Here is a 26,665-nt window from a genome sequence, read left to right as displayed (position 1 = left end):
ATGTGTCCCTGGATCCGGGTGAGGCCTCGTGCACCTAGGCCCGGGTGAGCCCAAGTGGCCCTGGGTCTGGGAGAGGCCAAGCGTCCCTGGGTCCGGGTGAGACCATGTGTCCCTGGATCCGGGTGAGGCCTCGTGCACCTAGGCCCGGGTGAGCCCAAGTGGCCCTGGGTCTGGGAGAGGCCAAGCGTCCCTGGGTCCGGGTGAGACCATGTGTCCCAGGATCCGGGTGAGGCCTCGTGCACCTAGGCCCGGGTGAGCCCAAGTGGCCCTGGGTCTGGGAGAGGCCAAGCGTCCCTGGGTCCGGGTGAGACCATGCGTCCCTGGATCCGGATGAGGCCTCGTGCACCTAGGCCTGGGTGAGCCCAAGAGGCCCTGGGTCTGGGAGAGGCCAAGCGTCCCTGGGTCCGGGTGAGACCATGTGTCCCTGGATCCGGATGAGGCCTCGTGCACCTAGGCCCGGGTGAGCCCAAGAGGCCCTGGGTCTGGGAGAGGCCAAGCGTCCCTGGGTCCGGGTGAGACCATGCGTCCCTGGATCCGGATGAGGCCTCGTGCGCCTAGGCCCGGGTGAGCCCAAGAGGCCCTGGGTCTGGGAGAGGCCAAGCGTCCCTGGGTACGGGTGAGACCATGTGTCCCTGGATCCGGATGAGGCCTCGTGCGCCTAGGCCCGGGTGAGCCCAAGTGGCCCTGGGTCTGGGAGAGGCCAAGCGTCCCTGGGTCCGGGTGAGACCATGTGTCCCTGGATCCGGGTGAGGCCTCGTGCACCTAGGCCCGGGTGAGCCCAAGTGGCCCTGGGTCTGGGAGAGGCCAAGCGTCCCTGGGTCCGGGTGAGACCATGTGTCCCAGGATCCGGGTGAGGCCTCGTGCACCTAGGCCCGGGTGAGCCCAAGTGGCCCTGGGTCTGGGAGAGGCCAAGCGTCCCTGGGTCCGGGTGAGACCATGCGTCCCTGGATCCGGATGAGGCCTCGTGCACCTAGGCCTGGGTGAGCCCAAGAGGCCCTGGGTCTGGGAGAGGCCAAGCGTCCCTGGGTCCGGGTGAGACCATGTGTCCCTGGATCCGGATGAGGCCTCGTGCACCTAGGCCCGGGTGAGCCCAAGAGGCCCTGGGTCTGGGAGAGGCCAAGCGTCCCTGGGTCCGGGTGAGACCATGCGTCCCTGGATCCGGATGAGGCCTCGTGCGCCTAGGCCCGGGTGAGCCCAAGAGGCCCTGGGTCTGGGAGAGGCCAAGCGTCCCTGGGTACGGGTGAGACCATGTGTCCCTGGATCCGGATGAGGCCTCGTGCGCCTAGGCCCGGGTGAGCCCAAGTGGCCCTGGGTCTGGGAGAGGCCAAGCGTCCCTGGGTCCGGGTGAGACCATGTGTCCCTGGATCCGGGTGAGGCCTCGTGCACCTAGGCCCGGGTGAGCCCAAGTGGCCCTGGGTCTGGGAGAGGCCAAGCGTCCCTGGGTCCGGGAGAGACCATGTGTCCCTGGATCCAGGTGAGGCCTTGTGCAACTAAGCCCGGGTGAGGCCACGTGCCCCTGGGTCTGGGAGAGGCCAAGTGTCCTTGGGTACGGGTGAAGCCAGATCCTGGGTCCGGGTGAGGCCGTGCGCCCCTGGATCCATCCGGGTGAGGCTGGGTCCCAGGCCCGGGTGAGACCACGCGCCCCTTGGGTATGGGTGAGGCCACGTGCCCCTTAGTCCAGGTGACGCCGTGCCCCTGGGATCGGCCGAGACCAAACCAGAGGGAGTCAGACCTCCATTACCACCATTTGTCCACCATCCAGAGCTGAGGGCTCAGTGCTGACATGTACACATAAGGAACTACTGGACATCGAACTTGGGTCTCAAAAGAACTGTTGGTCCAGGGGGAAGCTCGCTACAGATTGATTCATTTGCCTGTCAGCATAAATATTATTGCTCGTCTCACATTCAGTTCTTATTAGTATATATCTAGTGACATTTGATCTCGTTCATCTAGAGGAAATGATGAACAACATAGACTGAGGAACAAGAACAGAACCAGAAGCAAGGAGGCATCGATCGGACTATCGGGCCTCAGAGGGAGGATACGGGAGGGTAGGGGGAGGGTGGGGGGAGGGGGAGAGTCCAACCAAAGGACCTGTATGCATGCATATAAGCCTATCCAACGGTTAAGTTCAACAGGGGATTGGGGCATGCGTGGGGAGAGGGGTGGGATGGGAATGGGGGGATGAGGACAAATATGTGACACCTTAATCAATAAAGAAATTAAAAAAAAAAAAAAAAAAAAAAGAAACTTCAGTGATGAGAGAGAAACATCGATCAGCTGCCTCCTGCACACCCCCGACTGGGGATGTGCCCGCAACCAAGGTACATGCCCTTGACCGGAATCGAACCCGGGACCCTTGAGTCCGCAGGCCGGCGCCCTATCCACTGAGCCAAACCAGTTAGGGCTTACACTTACTTTTTATTTCCCCCAAATAAATGTTTAATCAATCCAAAAAAAAAAAAAAAAAAAAATAAAATCTACCCGCCTCACGTACTTCAAATTTACACAAGAACAGGATAAAGAGCTCCCACACACCTCTACTCAGCAATCTTCACATGGGACCGACCTGCTTCATCCCTCTCTACAGAGTACAGAGTAAAGATGGAAATGTGATGTTGATACAATGGCATTTAATCTACCGTCCACATTAAAAATGTGTCTACTTTCCCAATGTCTTTTCTATCACCTCCCCTCTCCCCAGCTAGTCTATGGGTCCAATCTAGGATCATGCAGTGAATTTAATTGTAATAGTTCTTTATTCTCCTTTCACCTGCAATAGTTCCTCAGTTTTTCTGTGACTGACACTGACATTTTTAATGTGATGTTATTTTGGAGAATGCCCATTATTTGGGTTTGTCTAATCATGAGGAACCACAAGCTTCAGGTTATGCATTTTTGGCAGAAGTGATTTTTTTTTTTTTGGTCTCCTTCATATATTGGTCAACATTATTGGTGATGGTAACTTTGATCACTTGATTAAAGTGGTATCTGCTAGCATTCTCTATTGCAAAATTATTACTTTGCCCTTTATAATTACTAAGAAATTGTGGAGAGATCCTTTATTTTGTAAATATCCCATTCCTTGTTAAACTTTTAACTCCTTAGTTTTAGTATCCATGTATTATTCTTGTCTGAGTCAATTATTATTTGTGGTAGTTGTCTAATGGTGACTTTTTAACATCATCATTCCTTCTATGTTTACCATCTATTTATCTCAGCATGAACCAGTAGATTCTTGTTTTACTTTTATCTGATTATAATCCTTTACTATGATTTTTTTTTCAAACTGTCAAATTTTTAAAGACATTGTGTGGGCTAACGGTGCCTTCAAACCACCAGCTGTAGCTTCGTCAAACCCAGAGAGACTGTCTGGCTGGAGAGAAGACTCGGGACATGAAAAACAATCACTACAGCCCCAGGCAGAGAGAGAGAGAGAGAGAGAGAGAGAGAGAGAGACAGAGAGAGAGAGAGAGAGAGACAGAGACAGAGACAGAGAGAGAGAGAGAGAGAGACAGAGAGAGAGAGAGAGGGAGAGAGGGGGGGGAGGAGAGAGAGAGAGAGAGAGAGAGAGAGAAAGAGAGAGAGAGAGAGAGAGGGAGGGAGAGAGACAGAGAGACAGAGAGAGAGAGACAGAGACAGAGAGAGAGAGACAGAGACAGAGAGAGAGAGAGAGAGAGGGAGAGAGAGGAGAGAGAGAGAGAGAGAGAGAGAGAGAGACAGAGAGAGAGAGAGAGAGAGAGAGAGAGAGAGAGGGAGGGAGGGAGAGAGAGAGAGAGAGGGAGAGAGAGAGGGAGGGAGGGAGAGAGAGAGAGAGAGAGAGAGAGAGAGAGAGGGATGGAGAGAGAGAGAGGGATGGAGAGAGAGAGAGAGAGGGAGAAAGAGAGAGAGAGAGAGAGAGAAAGGACAGCTTTTCTGCACTGAGCCGGAGGCGGTGCACCTGACCCACACGCAGGAGAACAGCTCACGCGGGCCACCTGCAGCTGGATTCAGTATGCACACGGACTTGAGAATCTCCGTGAAACAGAATAAAAGTTATTCTGTGAAAACTGGAACCAGAAGGAAGAAAGAAACTGTCAATTCTAATGCTGCTTGAGTACAGACAGAGAGATCCTAAGACTGAAGTTTTGTAAATAAGAGTTAAATTCTCAAAAACCAACTGAATAGCTCCCACAGGGTTATAAATCTCTACACTCGAAGTGATTTAAAAACATCTCATAATGCGTGCATAGCGCAGTTCATTCAATTTTCTAACCCTAATAACCTTTATGGAGTAACTTAGACTCAGGTTTCTCAGGGGCAGCACTGGTCTATATAAATCCCAACAATCACATAGGCAGTTATTGGACACTGTTAGAATACCAACAGTAGAAAGCATTTTTATTCTTAGGTCTTTTTAATCATTGCAAATTTGCCATAAATCTATTTTAAGATAAGCACATAGTAAGATAATATCAGAAGTCAGTAAGTTTTAAGTCAATACATTCTAAATAAATTTCAATTCTTCAAATCAAGACTATTAGCTAGAACACAATGGTTTCTAAATTCTTTATCCAAGTAAGATCTTTTCGAACCAACTGAATTTTAATCAAGTCAAAACAAACTTATTTAACAAACGTACTTTTCATTAAATTTTGTATTTTAAAAAACTGAATTAGTGCCTTGATCTAATTTTCTCTCCAGAACGCTGAAAATTAACCAAAGGCTCACAGCAATCCAAGGAGCATGCAGCAAAAACAAATGGCTGAGGGGGAATAAAAAAACAAACAAACAAACAAAACAAATGGCTGGCTTTGGGTCAGAAGGAAGCGTTCCGGCATTTCCCCACCTGTTCCCCAGGAGCCTTGGGGACCAGCAGCCCGAAATCACAGTGAAACCAGCTGGCAGGCCCGGGAAGGCAGCAGCAGAGCTGGAATGCTTCCGAGCTCCATCCTCAGAGGACGGCCATTACCTCCCCAGGCAGGTGGTTCCAGAGACTTCACTGACAGGGCTGCCTTATCGGACCTGACTCAGTGGCCCCTGAGCTGAGGCCTTCGTTGAAAATAGTAAGAGCCCACTGTTTGACATCATGGCTTCCCAAGACAATGATTAACAAAGAGATCAAACAATACGGTAAACAAAAGGCTTAAAATAAAGCTGTGAGTAAACTGCCCACAGGGGGATTTGATGGCTTCGGACACACTCCTGGGCACCTAGAAGGCCACATGCACTTGGCTGCGTCCGTGCTCAAGAAAGAACTGAGAAGGCCCTAGCCGTACCTACCGCTGGCTGACCTCGAGACAGTGCACACAGGAAGGAAGGTCAGGCAGCGCTGTCCACTCGCTGGCTGAGACTCGCAGGTGTGCTGCAAGGTGCATGCAGAACCTCCATCAAAGACTGGTCCTTAGCGGATCCCAGGCCGTAAGGAAGTCTCTAGTTATGAGCTGACCAACTAAGCTAACCAAGCAGATCTCAGTGGCCACACACAACATACAACTAATTTGGAAAGTCTACCAAACAAACAACTACAACAATTGGCAACAAGAATAAACTCGGGGGGGGGGGGGGGAGAGGAACCTATTGCCATTTTTAAAATGTGCAGTTTCAGCAAAAGAAAAATTACAAGACACGTAAGAAACAGCAAAGCAAGTCCATACACCAGGAAAACAGCAGTCACTAGAACCGCCTGAGGAAGGCCAGATGTTAGACTTCATAGTTTACTCAGCTGTTGTAAAAATGCTCAAGTTCATCACAAAAAACTGATTTTAACGTGTAATAGTACACTTTTGATGCAAACTTCAAGTGATAAAACTGTTAGATTGACTCCATCACAACTATTACAGCGTATCTTGCTTCTCAGGCAGTTGTCATACCCTGAGAGAGCGGTCTGTAAGACCTGTAAGGAGGATGGTCTCTAAGCTTCTGTTCCGAGCCCTTACAGCTATTTTCACCGAATGCGGAAGGATTCGGGAGCTCTCTGCCCAGAGGAAACAAGGCAGACATCACTTGTCTGACCTCACATTACTGTGGTCTTCATTTCCTGACCCCGAGTCTCCTTCGACTGGGATGGAGTGGCAGTGGTCGGGACCCGGCAGCGGGCCCAGCCCCCATGACAGAGCTGCCAGAACACACTGCCTGCAGTGTCACCTCCACAGGAAAGTAGTGAGTGACAGGATAAAGTGACACTGCATGATTACTCCATCATAAAAATAACAGTGAGACTTCTATGTAGCTACGGTAAAACCCAACTTCATAAGAAAATTTAAATTTTTGAATTCTTTTTACTTTGTCACTATTAATTAACCTTGCCATAATTGATAAAAGAGCTTAAATCTCATTCCTCATTTTACTGGTATTTAGGTAGTTTTAACAGACCTTAAAAACTGCCCATTTAGAAACCCTGACAACATGTTTGTTAGTCACATTCAGGAAAGCTGGTGACTACAATAATTCACAAGGTCTCTGTACCCCAAGATGAAAGCTGAGCACACACCTGCATCTCCCCCTTCTCCTCGGGCTTGGCCGGTTTTGCAGCCTCCGTGGCGGAGTTTTTCAAGCTTTCTCGGCTGCAGCGCAGAAGTACTTCCACCACGTACAGCGGGTCTAGCTCACCAGAGTTGGGCTGGAAAGAGCAGAGAAGGTCATTACTCCTAGACACCGGCCCGCACGGGTCCAGGGACGGTGCGCTCAGCACTGATGAGCTCAGAGGAGAAATATAAATTATCATGAAATTAAAATTCGTTGTTGTTGTTAGGAAAATAACCCATACCATTTTAAGCATAACAGTTAAGATTATTTAAAAAACTAGTGACTCAGTGCACAAAATTCGTGCACATTGAAAGGGAATTAAAGGAAATATTTTAATATTGCTATTTGCCCTTTCTCTATAATAGAAATGTCAGAGATGAAAGAAGATTAGTAAAATGTATGTGAAAACCTTCCTCCTGTCAGAGTCTGGGGCTCACCACGGGACCCAGAGTCAAGTCCCTGCCAACCCACATCCACCTCAAAATCGCGTGAGACCCAGACCCGGCCGCCCCCTGCTTCCCATTGGACTAGATCCAGACCCGGCCAGTCCCACCCATGTCAAGCCCTGCTGGCCGGGCAGGGGGCATGGCCTAAGGTCCCCTGTCAAGCCCCACCAGGCGGGGGGTGTGGTCTGAGGTCTCCTGGCCTGGTGCAGGGGTGGTGAGCGCGGCCTGAGGATCCCCGGCCTGGCAATGGGGTGGGGGGAGCAGCCTGAGGTCCCCTAGCCCAGCACCAGGACAGGAAATGCACCTTGAGGTCCTGTCAAGCCCCGCCAGGGTGGGGGGCATGGCCTGAGATCCCCTGTCAAGCCTCATGGGGGCAGGGGAGGGCGCAGCCTCAGGTCCCTGCTGATTGCTCATTAAGGCTCCTTATGGGAACTTGGCCTCAGCTGTGGGTGCAGCCATCTTTGTGACAGAGTGATGGTCAATTAGCATATTCCCTCTTTATTATATAGGATTATTTCCTTATGGCAGTATTTATTACATCTTCTCTTAAGATACTTTCTCATCTTTGATCAATTTCATGAGTCTGAAAAAGCATTTCATTAACAATTTATATAAAATTCTATTTTAAGAACAAATAGTTTACCTTAACGTTTGACTTTTTGGAGAAATTCACAACTACTCCCCAGCCAAAATCGTCTCCTTCGTTCTTTACCTAAAAAGAAAGTAAAGCACATAAACAAGGACCTTTGTGTCCAAAAGGCAATTTTGGACCCATCCCCACATTACAGGCTAATAAACTGAGTCTTCCTGGTGAAGTATTTTTTGAGAGATCCCTGTTAAACTTATGGGAAAAGATATTAACTCTACAGAAAAAAAATCACTGCCAAATTTCATAGACCTCTGCAACACCAATAACAAGAATCTCTCAATTGGCAAAATGTCAAAAGATGATAGCATATTGTATTTGTTCTGAGAACATCTAAAGTCGTTCATATTTTATAACTAATGAATTCATCCTACATAAAACTGCCTTTATTTTTAGATTTTATAACTGGAACACTGTCTACCTCAATTTATATCCTCTAAAATAAAATCTGATTAATGACCCTCCCTTAAGCAGAGCCATGTGAAACCAATAAAACCATATAATTACTACAGATCAACTGCTGAGCAGAAAGCATTTTATCAATATAAAGAAATAGAATAGCTATTCAAAAATCATCCAATATTAAAATATCCAAATACTTTTTAAAAATTAACATACCTTTACCAAACGACCTGGTTGTAGAAATGGTAAGCAATACTTTGGTTTGTGAATATATTCTTCAATTTCTTTACCCAGTTTGGCAAGCTGCTGTCTAATCTTGTAATAGATGACCACACTTTCTTCATTGGGTATTACTATTTTATTATATTGTTCTTCTGAGTTCCTTACCTCTGTAAATAAAACACATGTACAATATAAAAACTGTACATCCACAATGTATGCAACCATCCCCACCCTCCAGTTCATCCACTCCAAGAGGAACTCCACACCCATCAAGCCAACACTCCTCATTCCCTTCCCCCCAGCCCGGCTGCCTTCCTGTCTGCTTTCTGTCTGAATGGATTTTCCTGTTCTGGGTATTTCCTACTTATTAAATCAAACAATATGTAGCCTTATGTCACTCATGTTGTGGCATGTACTAGTGCTTCCTTTCTTGGCTGAATAATATTCCAGTACATGGTGTACCATTTTATTTATCCTCTTACCAGCTGATGAACATTTAGATTACTTTTACTTTTTGGCTGTAAACAGTGTTGCTATGAACATTTATGTAGACAAATGTGAGTTTGTTTGAACTTACTTCCAATTCTTCTGGTTATGTACCAGGAGTGAAACTGTTGGGTCTTATGGTAATTCTGCCATTAAATTTGCTGAGGACGTGCTGAACTATTTCCCATACAACCACACCATCGTGTTGACTACCTTTTTAAAAACACCCTTCCTAAGGAGTGTGAGGTGGTACCTGTGTGGCTACAATGTGCATTTCCCTAATAACTAATGATGGAGAGCATCTTTTCACCTTTGTGGGAAACTATCTTCTTGGGAGAAATGTCCACCCAAAGCCTCTGCCCATTTAAAAATTACACTTTTTGTTGTTGCGTTTTAAGAATTCTTTACATATTCTGCACACTCGATCCTTATCAGGTATGCGATTTGGAAATACTTCCTCCCAGTCTGTGGGTTTTCATTTTATTGTTGGTGTCTACTGAAGTATAAGTTTTTAATTTTGATGAAATCAAATTTATTTTCTTTTGCTGCTTGTCTTTTTGGTGTATTCTCTAGGAAACAACTGCCAAATCCAAGGTTATTAAGATTCATGCCTATGCTTTCTTCTAAGAGTCCTACGGTTTCAGCTCTTATATTTAGGACTGTCATCAACTTCAGCTAATTTTCATGTATGGTGTGAGGTAAGGGTCCTACTTCATTCTCTTGCACATGGCTGTCCTGTTGTCCATGCAGCATTTGTGAAAAATCAACTGCCCATAGACGCATGGACTTCTGCTTAAACACTGTCCCCACCCTCCACTCCAAATCACGGCTGTGCTAATGAGTCAGAAGTCTGAGACTGTAAGTCACCTGTGGTTTGTAGCTAGGACTCTAACTACAGCTACAGCCCACTCCCAATCAAAGAGCAGAGGGACGCAGCAAGAGCAGCTGTTTTCCCCACAGCGCACACCCGCACCCCAGCACAGCCTCAGCCTCAGCATCAGCATCAGGAGACAGCAGGGGAGACACAGCCATAAACTGCTAAGACTGTGCAACCAAGTTCCTCCTTCTGAGGAAGGTGGGACATAGTCCTTCCAAAGATGCATTCCTAACAAATTATATGTAAAATATAAAACAGACTTGTGAGTGATAGCAAAATGGACTGCTACTCCAGTACTGAGCAAATTTTGGAACAGTTCAAGTATAAATGGCTTTACTGATCTATGGCAATATTATCAATAATTAAACAGGTAGTTCCTGAGCATTTAATGTAAATTATCTCATTGAATTCTCATGAATTAGATGAACTAGATAGTATCTCAATTGCATAAAAGAGCAAACTAAGGTTCAAGTAGTCCCATATGTAACTCCACAGCCCTTGCCATTGTATTACCTAAGGCATTATCTATTAATGAAACCAAACAAAAAAATTAAGAGTAAGTCTGCATTTTCTTTTCAGTAAATGAACAATACAATCCTGGAAGTTCTACTCTTATGGCTCACTAAGAAATCTACTGTGGACTCAGTCAATGAAAAACATCTCATGTATGCCAGCCTTCCCAGTTTCTTATTAAAAACAAAACCCCCACTGTCTTTGTAAAATAAAGATGAATGGCGACAGCCTCTATTCCAACTGTGGTACGTCTCAGGCTCCAGCAGCATCGCAGCACAAAGGAGATACACCTTCCTGGTTCCGGGCGAGCCTCCTGCATCCAGCTGCTCTGCAGTGACAGCAGCAGCACAGCGCCTCCCCTGCAACCCCTCGGCCACACCTGCTCTCTGATCACTCCATGCAGCAAGGAAGGGGCTGCAATTCCCTCATCCATTCTCTCTCTCATCTCATCACTTAAACTCCTACTTCCCTCCACTAAAAAGCCTGTTATACTTTGGATACTTAGTCTTTTGCTTATTGGTTTCAAAATGTTAGAATAACAAGACTTGCTCCTTTAAAAACAGAGGGAGGGAAATGCAGGGATAATTCAACTGAGAAGATTCAAGGGTACAGGAGCATCACTCGTCAGAACCACCCGGAAAACAGGTGCTTCCTTCTCATGGGGCTTGGGAGACAGACAGATGGAGAAATGGCGGCAACGTTTAAGTTCACAGGATGGGTAGCAGACTCTTGGTCAAGTCCTAACAAACGATCTGAGCCCAGGTACAAGTTATGAAAGGTCATAATTATGTCCTCTTCCTTAACTTCTAAGGCCTTAATTAAGACCGCAGTTTGAATCAGCCACAGAAAAGTGTCCTGACCGGGTGTCCTTCCTTCCCTTTGAAATGTCTGGTCGGCGATGAGGACTGGCTGCAGCTCTTACCTTACCTATGACAGGACCCAGCCGTGGCTCACAGAAACCCCAGGGCCAAGCAGCACAGCAGGCGGGAGGGAATGTAGCTGAGAGGCCGTGAGCGGACATACTTACTCTCCACCACCCCGGGAATGGCTCTGTAATGCTGGAACTGGTAGAAGGACTTTTCCAGCATGTACTCAGGGTTGATTTCTTCTACACGCAGCAAGTTCAGAACCATGTTGTATGTTAAATGGAAAGCACTGTTCAGAGGGTCGGCTGAGCCCTGGGAGGAGTGAACATGTCACTACTTCAGGTTATTCAAATAAACTCACACCAATCATTTTCACCTGGTAGACTGCTTCATAATTTCACTCTATGTGAAGGAATACGACACAAGTGTATTACGTCTTCCTGGAAAATGTTCCAGTCCAGCAAGATGAGTAAGCTCTAGAGACCTGCTGTGTAACACCGTACCTGTAGTCAAAAATGTGTTGTGAAGAGGGTAAATCTCATGTTGTTTTTCTTCTACAATAAAATTTTTTTTAAAATTTTTAATGAGCCCTGGCCCGGTATAGCTCAGTTGGTTGGAGCATCGTCCCGCACACAAAAAAGTTGCAGGTTCGATTCCCAGACAGGGCACATACCTAGGTTGCAGGCTCAATCCTTAGTCAGGGTGCATACAGGAGGCAACCGATCAATGTTTTTCTCTTTATTTTATACTAGAGGCCCAGTGCACAAAATTGGTGCATGGGTAGGGTCCCTAGGCCTGGCTGGCGATCAGGGCCATCCTTCCCCCGGCTGCCAACTGGGGTCTTCCTTCATTCCTCGCCACCCCCTGGTGTTCAGCGCACGTCATAGTGAGCAGTCAAACTCCCGAGGGGACAATTTGCATATTAGTCTTTTATTAGATTAGTTTCAGGTGTACAGCATAGTGGTTAGACAATCACATTACTTTAGTTAAAAAGTGGTCCCCCTAATATTTCAAGTCCTCACCTGGCCCCATACAGTTATCACAATATTACTGACTGTATTCTCTACGCTGTCTTTTCCATCCCTGTGACCACTCTATAGCTACCCATCTGCACTTTCCACCCCTTCGTCTGTTTCACCTTTATTTTAAATAGCTAGTGAGCTGGCCATTCATTTTATATTTTTAACTGATGGTAAGTTTCCTATCTTAGGGATTTAAGAATATGGAGGACAAGGAAAGCAACCAGGTTGAACTTCCCTGAGAAGCTCTTCAAAGGACACGTATCTTAATCTAAAACACAAATACGATGAAAGCAAAATGAACAGGCTAATTTGAAATAAAGCTTAAAGTTTTAAAATTCGTTCTGGGGTATTTAGCCTATCAACAGGCTGAAACAGGATGGCAGATTGTAGAATTAATGTATTCAGCTACCTGGGCTTGCAAAGGTAGAGGCAGGTAACTGCCCAAACCCTGACATCACGGGCCTCACTTCCTGTTCGGGTAGGAGAGGAGCAACTCCTGCCATGGAGGGAGATGTCAAGGTCACCTTAAATGTGAAGGGCAAGTGAGTGTTTTCACCCTCACTGAGGATCAGCACAGCCCTCCAAGCGCTTACCCCCTGCTACCTCCCCAGCCCAGGCAGTTTTGCATCCATTCCCTTAGGAAGATGCCTGGACTGACAAGACTGATTGCAGAGCGGCTCCTGAAGTATTTTCTCAAATTCCTGTTGCAAATGCAGAATCTCAACTCTGTTACCTTAAGCAGCTGCTTCCCAATGGTTGGGCTCATCTTCTCGTCAACCATAAGAATCACGATTCCTCGGTCATCCATCCCCCTCCTTCCAGCACGACCAGACATCTGAATGTATTCACCAGAAGAAATCTGGACAGACATGAGAAAAGCTCTAAGTTTAGGAGAGAACCTGGTAAAAACATATTCTTACTCTTTTTTTCTTATAAATACACAAGTACAAGTAACATAGTCCAAAAACCCCCCAAAACCCACGATTAAAAACATGAACTTTTTGGAGAGTGTAAGTGAAAACACAAAACTGCAAAACACTTAAGAGTAACATTTAAATTTTAGCTCCAAAATGATCAAATCCATACCTACAGGGAAATATCAGCTAATTCACTGGCATAAAAAAATCTTTAAGTTAGATATTCTGAAAAACGGCAGTCTACAAAAGCAGACAATGATCAAACTATTAAATCCTAATCCAATCACAAATTGTCTTGATGTGTATGAGGTTAGTATAAAATCAACCTTAGTTTGAAAGAAGCACAGTTATTTCCTATTTTCACAGTGTATGTCCTTGGAGTTAGGTAGAGTCCATTCATCACCAAGAACAACCTCGTGGAGAGGGTTAGGTGCTTCAAATACCTTAAACTGAGGAAATGAAAATTCTGTGTGTTTAAGATGATTTAAAGCGTTCCCAAATCATTTGCCCACTTATCCCTCCCAAACTTTTTCACTGAAAGGTTTTGTTTGTTTGCTCTTTGGCTAAAGGATAGAAATGTAAAGGATCTGAAGCTTAACCTTGATAAACTTGTTGTATTAGCTCAGGTACAAGTTCATGAGTATTTAGAACTAAACATCTCAAAGATTGTATGAGCCAAAATCACCTTAAGTAAAACAAGGATAGAAGTTATTTCAATATTGGAATCACTTTACTTACCCATCGGAAGTCTTTCCCATCAAATTTTCGGGCATTTGTAAATAAAACTGTTCTAGCTGGCATGTTAATTCCCATAGCAAAAGTCTCCGTCGCAAATAACGCCTAAATAAGTGAATAATTACACAATTATTCATCAAGAGGGAAGAAGATAAAAACACTTCATTTCATCAACTCAACAGAATGCTATTCATCTGTTTAAAAAATGAAGAGCTATGCATGTGACAAAATTAAATAACATGGGTAGTACTATCACTTTTGTTTAAAAAATAAAGCATGTATTATTTGCATGTGTGCTCATGGAAATTTCTAGGACATGAGGGGAATGATGGTCTTTCATTTTTTACTTTATGCACAATTGTTCTATTTGAACTTTACAACCAACAAGTATCACTTATGCTTTCTTTCTTTCTATCTTTTTTTTTTTTTACTTTTATTGATTCAGAGAGGAAGGGAGAGGAAGAGAGAGATAGAAACATCAAGGATGAGAGAGAATCAGTGATTGGCTGCCTCCTGCATGCCCCCCACTGGGGATCGAGCCCAGAACCCGGGCATGTGCCCTTGACTGGAATCGAACCCAGGACCCTTCAGTCCGCAGGCCAATGCTCTACCCACTTTGCCACATCAGCCATGGCCACTTATGCTTTCTTAAAAGAGACTTTAAAATGGGCCAGAGCCAGAACAAGACCCAGGTATAAATAGTGACCAATTCTTCACTTAAAATACCTCCTGTATGTTCTTTAGGACGGTGGTCGCCAACCTTTCGGACCTCAAGGACCACCAGTGGTCCATGAACCACCAGTTGGCAACCGCTGCTTTAGGATGAATAAATTTCTTTCAAATATTCTACATAGTGCTGAAATTCTCATGATGAATTTCTAATCTAATTTTTAAACAAAACAATTTGAGTCATATATAGGCTGATGACTACATTTTAAAGTTGTATTCCATTTTTAACATCCCATTTCTGGGTAAAGACACCAACATAATTCTAAACATTAAATCAGACTGCTGGATTTAAATCAGAATATCACCATCTGTAACTCCACCTGCAATTCTCCCATCTTCTCTAGTCTTTTAAATTTGTATACAGAAGGGAGTTCACCTACAGAATCAACTCCAGGTCTGACAATTCAACAGCACCTTTTACAAAATGCCACACTGTACCAATCGTGTTAGCATTTCTTACTAAAAATAAGAAGAGATACAAATGATTTTTACCTACAACCCAAAATTTATGAAGTGCATGTACCCCTCCCACGTTTTGAAACCTCACACCTGCCACTTTGCTTTTACAAAGTCCTACGTTAGCAGCGGTTCTGCTAACCAAAAGAAACCCAAAGAGGAGCTCTGCTTTTACCAAAAAGGGCCAAAGGCAAAAGCAGTGTCAGTGTGTGCCGCTGCAGCCGTCAGAGGCTGGGGCACCGCGCAGCGAGGTGCCCGTGAGCTCCTTCCCCAGGAACCACCTCAGCATCAGCCGCCGTTCTGAGCTGCTCAGGGAGCACCTGCGCTCTCACGACTGACTGTGCATCGCTCAGCAAGACGACACGTGTCCTAAGGAATCAGAAAAGCCTACGAGCCCGTAAGCGTCTGCGCTTGGTACAAAACCGGGTGCGAGGAAGCATTTCGATGGCAACGAATGAAATAAAGACAGTGTGTGAGCTGAATCTGGGCCTGGGAACACGCAGCAGTTTTCCCTATAAGTTAATGTAAATGCTTCTTCAAGTGACGCCATGTCAGCTGGTGAAAGGCTGCCTCGGAGCACCCTACTTCTGGACAACAGGGGGCCTGTGTAACACTGTGTATAAAAACCAAGTGCGTCCCTCAGCCACACTGTGTGACCCAGTTAAAACAACAAAACAATATAACCGATCTATAAACAGTGTTCTCGGTACTTTTCAAACTGTTCACACAGTAATTCTAGGGCCTCCTATAGAATGAGAGGAATATGCTAATATCCCTTAGCCATGAGGTGTAAGACCGGATCATGGCTCTGCAGGAGAACTACAAGTGGGCGGCGGAGAGCTACAGGAGGGGGCAGGGCAGCAAGCTATGGGGGGGGGGGGGGGTGCGGAGGAGCTACAGGAGGGCGGCTGCGACCTACTGGTGCATGGATTCTTGCGCAGGGCGACTAGTAATAAATAAACATGAAATCATACCTTTATCAACCCTTCAGAAAAGAGGATTTCTATAGTTTCTTTCAAAATAGGAAGTAAACCACCATGGTGGATGCCAATCCCCCGCTTCAAAAGAGGAAGTACATGTTCAACCTGCGATTGGAATATTTATTTTACAATGTGAGGAAGAGGGAAATTAAAATCCTTAACCAACCAATTAAGAAAAATGGGTAATCAAGAAAGAATGCTGTTTAAAGAGACATCACATAACCATTACAGAATAAAAGCAAAAACTAAACCCGTATCCCCTTACCAAACCCAAAACATAAGCAACTCTATCAGGCTTCCAGTCTTCCTTTATGAAAACAGCTTATGAAAAGGTCTGAAAGGCATGTTTTAAATAAACTTTATAAATGCTTTGCTGCCTCATTCAAATGTTACAGCATCACTTTATCTCCTCCAATAAAAATTAAAGCTTATGAGGAAAAAGTTAATGTCTGCACAAAATAAACTTAAATACTGGCCAACTCAGACCCAAAAGAAGAAACTACAACACATGTTAACATAACATATGCACTTCCTCCAAACTCAGTGCGGTGCGGAAGAGGTCCTTCTCATCACACTATGCCAATGCCATTTAGTAAGTGTGCTCGGGCTACAAAACGTATAAAGACATGGCTCAGCCCTTCTCTACTAACAATTCAGCTGGGAAGAAAAACTACCAAAAAATTTTGTAAGTTAAATATTCCTTTAAATACCAATATATTGGTCTGGCCAGGAAGCTCAGTTGGTTAGAGCATCATCCCAATATGCCATGGTTGTGGGTTTGATCCCTGGTCAGAGCACATATAAGGATCAACCAATGAATGCGTCAATAAGTGGAACAAATTAATGTTTCTGTTTCTCTCTCTCTCTTTAAAAAAATCAGTAATAAATACACACCAATATGCTACTGCCGTCTTATAAATCCCGTGTAAGGGGAAGCAATCGTTCGTCAGCAGATGGCGGCCTCCCATCTCCTCCCAGTCTCTGAAAGGTGAGGCTAGACAGAGCAGCTCTCAGACTGGAGCACATCAGATCTCCGGGAGCTTCAGAAGGAGTCTGATGACCAGGCAGCACCAGACAATGAAGTGGAGTCTCCGGGAGTGACATGCAGGCACCGGACACTTCACAACTCCCAGGCAATTCCAACGCAAGACAAAGCAATGCAGACACCCCGCTCCTGACTAAACACATGACCTCACTAGGGAAGCCCCTGCTGCTCCACAGCCTGAGACTCTGAAGACATGTAACCGGCACGGCAGGAACGAGCGGTCAGCTCAGACCATGAGCACGTTCAGAAAGAGGGCCTCAGGCAGTAGTCTTTCCTCGTGCCACCTTTTCAGAAGCTTAAAGTGTAGGTCAAGACACCATTTCAGTGCACGACACAACATATCTCCTGAGGGGCAAATGTTACAATACAGCAACACAACTAAGGACCGCAGAGTGAATTTATGCCACCTACTCAGAGCCATAACTCCCTGCCATCAAACACAGACCTGAGGGAGCTTTTTATCTTCATCCGACAAGCAGTCAATTGCATTGCTGAACACTTCTTCAACCATCTTCTTTTCTTCATCTAAGAGAGAACACCCAGAGGCACATGAGTAGCTTAATGAGTCAGTGACACCTCACTTCAAACATGCAGAGACAGCAAGAGTCTATAAGGAGTAAAAATAGTCAGTGTTTCGGATTGTCAGAAGGGAAAGTAGATTAAAATGACTGCAATTATTTAATGAAGTTCACTAACTTTTCAAAACACATATAACAGACCTAATCTGTGAATAAAAGTCCTACCGTATAAAAATAGTGGCTAATTGCGCTAACTGCTCTGCATGCAGGGCTCAGGTCTAACAGTCACAGGTCTCGGGCTCTCACTATCCACCACTGAGGAAAGGGGGTTAGAGCGAACAATGGGTGCTGCTCTTAGCTGTCAGAGCAGCGATTCAAAGCCTCTGCACTTACCCACTGCACTGCTGCTTGTACAGTCTATTACATAACAGGTAGTCAATAAATATTGGTTGAACTAATCCATAGTAGCACTGCAACACTGAGTAGACTCAGCACTGGTAGTTGTAAGAAAACATGTCTCATCCTAGCCGGTTTGGCTCAGTGGATAGAGCATCGGCCTGAGGACTGAAGGGTCCCAGGTTCGATTCCGGTCAAGGGCACATGCCTGGGTTGTGGGCTCGATCCCCAGTGGGGGGTGTGCAGGAGGCAGCCAGTCAATGATTCTCCCAAATCACTGATGTTTCTGTCTCTCTCTCCTTCTCCCTTTCTCTCTGAAATCAATAAAAAAATATATTTAAAAAAATTTTTTTAAAAGAAAACATGTCTCAGCAGAGCAATTCACTCAATCAAAACAATAAATACATTAAGTTCTCACTTAACAGAGCCGATAGGTCCTAAGTGAAATGATGCACAATGAGCCCAATTTTACTCCAGGCTGACTGACAGACAAGACAAGCTCCCCCAGCATCTCCCTGACCTCGTAACGAAAAGGTGCTGAGTGAAACGGTACTGGAGGACCTGCTACTGGCTTCAAGAGGCTGTCTGCCATGTGTCACTGTGGCCCCGGGTGAGTAAACCTCGCTTTAATATGGGTGGGCTTAGTTCTGTCCCGGAAACAACCCCTGAAATCCAGTTCTGGGCGAGGGGAGACTTACTTCTCCCGGTACAGGACACGTGAGTCAAGGCTGAACCGAGAACCACCGGGCGGTTTGCAGCACACCGCCACGTCTGGCTAGGCTGTGCTACTACCTAGCTGTGTGACTTCAAGCGAGTTACATGTACAGCTCATGTGTGAGAATAACGTGAACTGGCTAGAAGTCCTCCGACTTTACTAAAGAGTTACGTAGGTAAGGGGAGCTGCCGGCGGGGAGTCCTCGAAGGACGGAGCACAGGACCTTTCACAGGAGGAGGCCTGGCGAGGAGAACGCCTGCGCAGCCGGAGAGGCCGCGCCACCTGGAGCTGTGCAGGAAGCGGAGGCACGGCTACGCTCCGCAGCAGGGACCTTGGGGTTGAACAGAGCAATGTCTTACACCTCCCACAAAGGAAGACAGAGAGGAGGGCGTGATCGGCCTCTCCTACGGCCTCCACAAAAGTGCTGAGTGCCTGCTCTGGAAGGTGAGCTGCAGAGCCTAGCCACATACAACACGGACTGTCTCACAGGGGTGTGCTTACGTTCCTCTCACGTAACATTAAAACTGCACTGAAATCACACAGTACCTGTGTTGAAATCTAGCTTGGTCATTTGAAGTGCATAGGCTTCACAATCTTTCTTACTGAAACTGAAAATAATTACAGGTTGAAAATTTCTTTCCATAATCATCTTCACAATCTTGAACACATTTGATGGTCCTGTAAAAAGAGTATATAAAACCAAATCCAAAAATTAACTCAAGATGGATCACAAACCCAAACATAAAAGTTAACACTATAAAACTCTAAAAACACATAGGAGTAGCCCGGCCAGCGACTAAGCAGTTGAAAGTCGACCCAGGAACCAAGATATCAGGGGTTCAATTCCTGGTCAGGGCACATGCCTGGGTTGCGGGCTCGATCCTCAGTAGGGGACGTGCATGAGGCAGCTGATTAACATTTCTCTCTCATCAATGTTTCTATCTCTCTATCCTTCTCCCTTCCTCTCTCTCAAAATCAATAAAAATGTATTTTAAAAAAACATATAGGAGTAAATCTTCATGATTTGGGGTTATGCAAGGCATTCTTGGATATACCAAAAGTACAAGCAACAAAAGAAAATAACAGGTAAGTGGATTTCATCAAAATTAAAAAATATTGTACTTTACAGACACCAACAATAAAGTGAAAAGACAACCCTTACCTGCAGAAAGAATATTTGCAAATCACGTATCTGATCTAAGGGTCTAGTACCAGAACATACAAAAAATTCTTACAATTCAACAACAAAAAGACAATGTGATTTTAAAATGGGCAAAGCATTTGAATAGATGTTTCTCCAAAGAAGATGACATGTGGCCAGTGAGCACATGGAAACATACTCGGCACCACTGGCTGCAACGGAAGTGACTCAAGACACCGCTGCATGCCACCGGGACGACTAAAACCAACAGAGCCGAGCAGTGGGAAGGCTTCAGAAGACATGAAAACCCGACACCCTTCAAGGGGAATGTAAATGGTGCAGCCACTTCGGAAAATAACCTGACAGCTACTCCTAGGTTAAACAAACAATTACCATATGGCTCAGCTGTTCCATCCCTAGATACATACACGAAAAGGGAACATGTTCATACAAACACGAAGAACCCACATGATTACAGCAGCGCGTTTACAATAACCAAACAGCGGAAACAGCTCTGGCCAGAGCTCAGGTGGTCAGAGCAGCATCCTGATGTGCCAAGGTGTGGTTTCCATCTCCGGTCAGGGCACATTCAAGAAGCAACCAATGGATGCATAAATAAGTGGAAAAACAATCTCAATCTCTCTCTACCACCCCCCTCCCTCCCTCCTTTTCTCTCTCCCCGTCCCATCCTCTCTCTCTAAAAAAAAAAAATTTAAAGTGGAAACAACACAAGTATCCATCAACTTATGAATGGATAACAATGGAATGTTATTTGAATATAAAAAGGAATGAAGTATTGACACATGCTATAACACAGATGAACCTTGAAAACATAGTGAAAGAAGCCAACTACAAAGGACCACATACTGTATGAAACGTCCAAGAAAAAAAACTACCAAAGGATGAGGGAGGGGAAAGAGGTTGGGGGGAAATGAGAAAGCACTGCTAATGGGTATGGGGTTTCTTTTTGAGCTGATGGACATGTTCTGGAAAATTTTAATTGTATAACTTTGTGAATATAATGAAATCCACTGAACTGTACACTTAAAAATGGTGACAATTGTGGCATGTAAATTACATTTCAATAAAAAAAATGCTGTGATGGTTGCATAACTCTATACTAATAACCACTGAATTTGGACACTTGAATGGGTGAATTGTGCAGTATGTGAATTATATTTCCATAAAGGACATGGAGAAAAAGAAACCGACCTTTACCCATCCACTTTCATCATGTATTACCAGAACTGCGTAGCTTCCCGAGGAAAATCATTCAACAAAAAGTTCTCAATGTCATTTGAAACTACAACTTACACGTAAGATTACCTCAAAACAAAGTTCAAAAGTACCTTTGGTTCCTCCTTTCCGACCCTTCTGATCGCCCTTCGCCAGGTCCCCTGCCTCTCGGAGAACCTGCATTGCGGTGTTGAAGTTATCTTCTCGGAAGTCACCCTGGAATCAGATGTGTTTCTGTTTCTTCACTGACATTCAATCATGACAAACATCTCTCACACTCAAAGCAAAGCTTCCTCAAGTAAAAATAACTTAGCAATTAACAGTTATAACAAAGACCAGGAGAATAGTTCAAAATGTGTGCTGAGAGGTAATAAAAGGTGATAAAGAGGTATTAAAACTGGGAGAGGCAAAATGTAAGATATTGGAAACATGTCCAGCGTCCCTATTCTCCAAGCATTCTAAACACTGGACAAGGAGGGAGATGCAATTATGCCCACGAGAAACACAAGTCTTAAATAAATGTTTGAAGCACACGCACAGAGCACACAAAGCAGCAGTCACTCTGGACTATAAAACTATTTAGGGAAAGAAGGATCTCTACAATTCTTCCATGAAGAACGACAGACACAGAAGGACGGTCCCTCCCTTACATTTTCATCAACCACAAGGTGCAGGCCGTCGCCCCCCGCCGGGAAAATGTAGTGCTGCAGTGGAGTAGGCCGGTAATCCGTGTAAATTACGTGGCAAGGCTGCAGAGAGAGGAAATACAATTATACACGTAATATTTTATTTCTTCAGTGATAACGTCATGTATCTGACCTACCTAAAAGACCTTAGGGAAATGAAACGTTTAAACTCAGCATGTCAAAAAGAAAAAAGAAAATTAAATAAATATCACTTTAAGACCAGGCAAGAGGAAAATGTGGAAAAATTAGATCAAATTATACAACCATCTGTTCAATTTACTCATTTCCTACTCAGGGCCAAATACCCGATTTCAGCGTTGACCATGACCTCGGATCGGCACCTGGACCTGTTCTGCCAGGACCACAGACGCCTATTCCGAGAGCAGGCTGTGGTGACACTGATGCTCCTGAGGTGTCCTGGGCCTTTCTTCCTCCCCCTCCCCCGCACTCCCCGCTCTGGGAGCTTGGGAGCCTCAGCAGAGCAGCAGGTTGACGGCGCTCCTCTGGAACACCCCCTGGGTTTCTATCCTACAGAAGCGACGTGAGTGCCACAAAGTGACAGCCGAGTTTAAGGAAAAATGAGGGCAGGAGAATGAAACCCAGAGCGAGTTTATTACACAGGACAAATGCCTGTTACAAGGTCCTATGCCACTGCTACAGCTGGACTAGAGAAGCAAAAGGGACAAAGTAGAAAGACTGACTGTGTGCACATGAGAAAAAGCGCATGCTCTGCACACGCCCGGCTCTCTCCTGGCACCCGGTCTTGGAGGAAATTGGTCCCCCTGGCTCCCTGTACGACAAAATGCAAGCACTTCCAAATCTGCAGGTCATAAGGATCAACTTGGGAGCTTGTGAAAGGTGAAGCTTCCAAGACCCTCCTCCCAGAGACCTGATATGCTGGGTCTGAGAAACCCACACTTGTAAAAAGCTACGTCGGTTTATTTTGAATAAGCTTGCTTGATTTGAGAAGCAGTTTCTTTATTTGGGTGCCATTAGGAACAAAGGATAAGACACAGTTAGGCTGGCTTATAACATTGTAAATAATGAGAACATTAAAAAAAAAGTAAGAAGTCAATGAAAGAAAAATACCACATGATCTCACTCATTTAGGGATAGTAAAGAACATTATAAAGTGGTGAACAAAAAGATAGATACAGAGACAGTAAAGCATCAAACAGACTTTCAAATTACAGGGGGAAAGTTTGGGAAAGGTGGGGGAGTTATGAAATCAAACGAAGGACTTGTATGCATGCATATAAGCATAAACAATGGACGCAAAACTCTGGGGGGGGAGGGCATGTGTGGGTGTGGGGTGGGGGGGAAATAGTAAGATATGTACACATATAATACCTCAATAAAAATATAAAAAAAAAAAAAGTAAGAAAGTACCTGCTTATGTAAATGGCAAATCCATTCGGCAAACTGTCGGGCGTTTGGAATAGTAGCCGAGAGAAAGACATAGTGGACATTATCAGGAAGCAAAATGATAGTTTCTTCCCATACCACACCACGCTCTGAAAAAAGCAAATACACCCTGCATTTCAGTGTCACTTTACTGACAATCTAGTTACCTTCTCCTGAGCTCAAAAAGCAGAAACGCAGGCCACTTGACACAGGATGTTCTTGGCCACAGACCCTTACTGACAGCTGCTTCCGTGTGCACCGTGATTTATCCAGCAGAGAGCAGACCAAACCACATTAACACAAGGATCTCTGAAACAGGAGCCTGGGAAGGGCAGCTTCAGGCTGGACTGTTTTGCCGGGGTCTTGTCCAGCATCTAGAAGGGTTCAGGAATCTGGAGAAGGGCTGCAGTAAATTATTAAAGAGTCCAGAGACGAAACATAATTTTGGAAGGCATTTTGGGGAGCCAGACACTTCGCTAGAGAAACCCAGTCCTCCTGAATCTCCGGACCCCTTGCTCTTTATTAACACAATTTGTCCTAAGGCAAAGTAGATGTACACATCAAAGGCAAGTTTGGTACACAAAGGCATTGTTAGATTGGGGGAACTGCCTTCCGCTGTCCAGGTGTTTGGCCAGCAGGAGGCAGTAACATGTAGATTGAAATGCTCTCAGCTGTCTGGCAGCAAGCAATCATTTATGCATCCTTTTCAGGTTTGGGGAAATGCCCTCAGCTGTTTCCAACAGGCAATAACATGTGATTTTCCAGCCTTGCTGAAGGCTCAAGGTCCACCAACCTTTGGATGAACTTCTTGCATTTATGACTGCTGGAATTAGCTTCCCAGCACTTTTCAAACAGCCTAATGAGATTCCCATGACAGAGAAAATAGCATCTCCATCTCACTTTGGGAAGCAAAAGTTAATGGCTTGTAGAAAGTTACAGCAACAAATCTCAAAGAACACCATTACCGTACCATAGGCAACTTTCATCAAAATTACCCTCATAATCTCTAGAGATAAAAGACAGATATAACCGACAGCAAAACTCTAAGTCAGTTACTAAAATGGAAAAAGCCAGAAAAATCAGTTTGAGAGTTTCCTCCTAAAATAAACAAATCAACACAGCATTCATGATTTTAAAGCCAAAACAACTTTGTTTAGGACTTAAGTCTATGATCTGTAAAGGGTAAAATGTTCAGAGAGCACATGATTTCTTAGACTGCTTCCTTTTCCCATCCAAGTACTAACCAGGCCCGACCCTGCTTAGCTTCCGAGATCAGACGAGATCGGGCGTGTTCAGGGTGGTATGGCCGTAGACAGACTGCTTCCTTTTCAATGTAAGTACAGGTCAACCCAGTGCTTTGAATAACTACGTTTTAGGTGTGTACATATTACACATTTAACTTTTTTTTTTTAATATATTTTTTTATTGATTTTTTACAGAGAGGAAGAGAGAGGGATAGAGAGTTAGAAACATCGATGAGAGAGAAACACCGATCAGTTGCCTCCTGCACACTCCCTACTGGGGATGTGCCCGAAACCAAGGTACATGCCCCTGACCGGAATCGAACCCGGGACCCTTGAGTCCGCAGGCCGATGCTCTATCCACTGAGCCAAACCGGTTTCGGCACATTTAACTTTTAAATGTGTGTTAACATTAGCCCTCCCAGTTCCATCCAAAACTCCGAGTATACTTCCTTTCCCAATATAGTCATGTAACAGTTCAAGAGAGATTTATAATTGTTTCTTTTGATCACTTATTTCATAACCCCAATTTTTTTTTACCATAAACATGTATTTCTTAGTTTTCTTTTTAAAAACAAAAAGAATAAAAAAAATCAAGAAAGCATTTTCTGGCTAGAATTTAACATTAACTAGAGAGCTCTATATTTGAAAAGCAAGCTAGTTTGAATTGAATTTGATTTGTTTTATTTGAATTTGCATTTTCTTACTTAGAAAAAATTAACTATTTAAAAAGCTATAGGGAGCTCCAGTGGCGCAATCGGTTAGTGTGCGGTACTTATAAAGCTACAGGTAAATGAGAGCCCATTGGAAATACTACACTATGTCGTCCAAAAATTTAGTTTAGTAGACCTCTAGCCCATGAACTATCAAAGCAATTTTCTTTTCAGGGTTATCGGTTTACAATAATGGACACACACGAACAGCCAGATGGAATACATGGAACAAGGTGTGTGGGACAGGCATGGAGTTTTCATGCTCTCCCTCCCCGACTTCCCCATGTTCACCAACCCAGAAACTTTTCCAAAGCAAAATTCTTAATACCATTCTTAAGGAAAACACATGGCACACACATCTCAACAACACAGCAGAACATACCTGAATCTCTCATGTAATGAATTTCATCAAATATGACCCAAGCAACCTCTCGCATAACTTCAGAACCTCTGTACAGCATACTTCTCAAAATCTAAAGAAAAAAAATAAAAGACTTAGTAGAATTTTGACATAACAAAATGCTGTTCTTTCTAAAAAGAAATTTTGGAAATTCTTATTTAATGGAAACTAATTTTAGGAAGTTACACACACATTTTAAATCTATTTCACAAATTATATAAATTCCTTTTCTCATACAAGTAAAACCAAAATAAATGACTTTTCAACATTCAGTACTTAGATACAATACATGAAGAGAATTAAAACCACCTCCACCTTCCTATATCCCAAATATGAAGCCCCTTCCTTATGTGAGAGTGTGGGAACCATGCCAGAGACCCCAGACAGTCCAGGCCACTCAGAGGGCGAAAGGCCTTGTTGCTAGTACGCTGGAATGGCCAAGGCCACTCTGAACATGGGAATCTTATTCAGAATGTTCAAGGCTGCCGAAACCGTTTTGGCTCAGTGGATAAAGCATCGGCCTGCAGACTCAAGGGTCCCAGGTTCAATTCCGGTCAAGGGCATGTACCTTGGTTGCAGGAACATCCCCAGTAGGGGGTGTGCAAGAGGCAGCTGATCGATGTTTCTCTCTCATCGATGTTTCTAACTCTCTATCCCTCTCCCTTCCTCTCTGTAAAAAATCAATAAAATATGTTAAAAAAAAAAAAAAAAAGAAGAATGTTCAAGGCTAAGATACCGTAAGCAGCTGCAAGGCCACAGCGATCTCATGGTACACTGTGCCCTTCTAAAACCCAAATGACTGATGCCATTGCTGGCAGCTGGCCTTCTTTGCCTAAGGAGTATAATACATGTTACTGACCAGCCAGTGTGCTGGGCAGGGGAGACAGGAGAAGCTGCTGAGCCGGAGAGGCTGGAGCAGCTCCCGAGGCTGCAGCTCTAAGGGAGAGCTCAGGTGCTATTGCTACGTAAAGCCATCGGTCTAGAGGGAGCGTGCGGCTGCTCAGATAATAGCTGTGGACACAGATTAATGCTACTATGGAGGACAGATACGTATTTGCCAGCCGGTGTGCGGCTGCCCGAATGGACTTTGCTGTGAAGAGCTGTTTTGTCTAATGGCGTGTGGCCACTGGCCCTTACAATAAAGACTCATTCTTACACACCCACAACTTCCTTCTCATGGCTTCTCTGTCTACCACCAGGCGTCCAAGAAGGCCCAGCGCCTGGCAGAGGGGCTTGGCCCCAACAGTTAGTGCCATGGGCAGGGTTTGAGAAGGAGCCTGCCCTGATAGTTGGCGCAGTGGAGCAGAATTTAGAAGACATATGGACCTAGAGCAGCAGTGCTGTGAGTGCTCCAGCTGATTCT

At 44.8% G+C, this 26,665-nt stretch overlaps 1 protein-coding gene across 1 annotated transcript in view; it reads right to left on the bottom strand.

Moving 5' to 3' along the window:
* Nucleotides 1–26,665, bottom strand: part of MTREX (Mtr4 exosome RNA helicase) — a 53,909-nt gene that overhangs the window by 17,974 nt on the left and 9,270 nt on the right. The window contains exons 7-19 of the mRNA XM_008160129.3: nt 25,285–25,375; nt 22,934–23,058; nt 21,509–21,607; nt 20,972–21,074; nt 19,028–19,159; nt 17,298–17,377; nt 15,802–15,912; nt 13,646–13,747; nt 12,724–12,849; nt 11,130–11,280; nt 8,221–8,393; nt 7,600–7,668; nt 6,476–6,604 (exon numbers count right to left, since the gene is read on the bottom strand). Of these exons, the coding sequence (XP_008158351.1) occupies nt 6,476–6,604; nt 7,600–7,668; nt 8,221–8,393; nt 11,130–11,280; nt 12,724–12,849; nt 13,646–13,747; nt 15,802–15,912; nt 17,298–17,377; nt 19,028–19,159; nt 20,972–21,074; nt 21,509–21,607; nt 22,934–23,058; nt 25,285–25,375 (1,491 nt within the window). The remainder of the gene's footprint in view (nt 1–6,475; nt 6,605–7,599; nt 7,669–8,220; nt 8,394–11,129; nt 11,281–12,723; nt 12,850–13,645; nt 13,748–15,801; nt 15,913–17,297; nt 17,378–19,027; nt 19,160–20,971; nt 21,075–21,508; nt 21,608–22,933; nt 23,059–25,284; nt 25,376–26,665) is intronic.

The sequence above is a fragment of the Eptesicus fuscus genome, chromosome 4, assembly GCF_027574615.1.
Source record: "Eptesicus fuscus isolate TK198812 chromosome 4, DD_ASM_mEF_20220401, whole genome shotgun sequence".
Classification (NCBI taxonomy): Eukaryota; Metazoa; Chordata; class Mammalia; order Chiroptera; family Vespertilionidae; genus Eptesicus; species Eptesicus fuscus.
The sequence above is the reverse complement of the archived record's forward strand: the minus strand, read 5'-3'. Positions and strand labels throughout refer to the sequence as shown.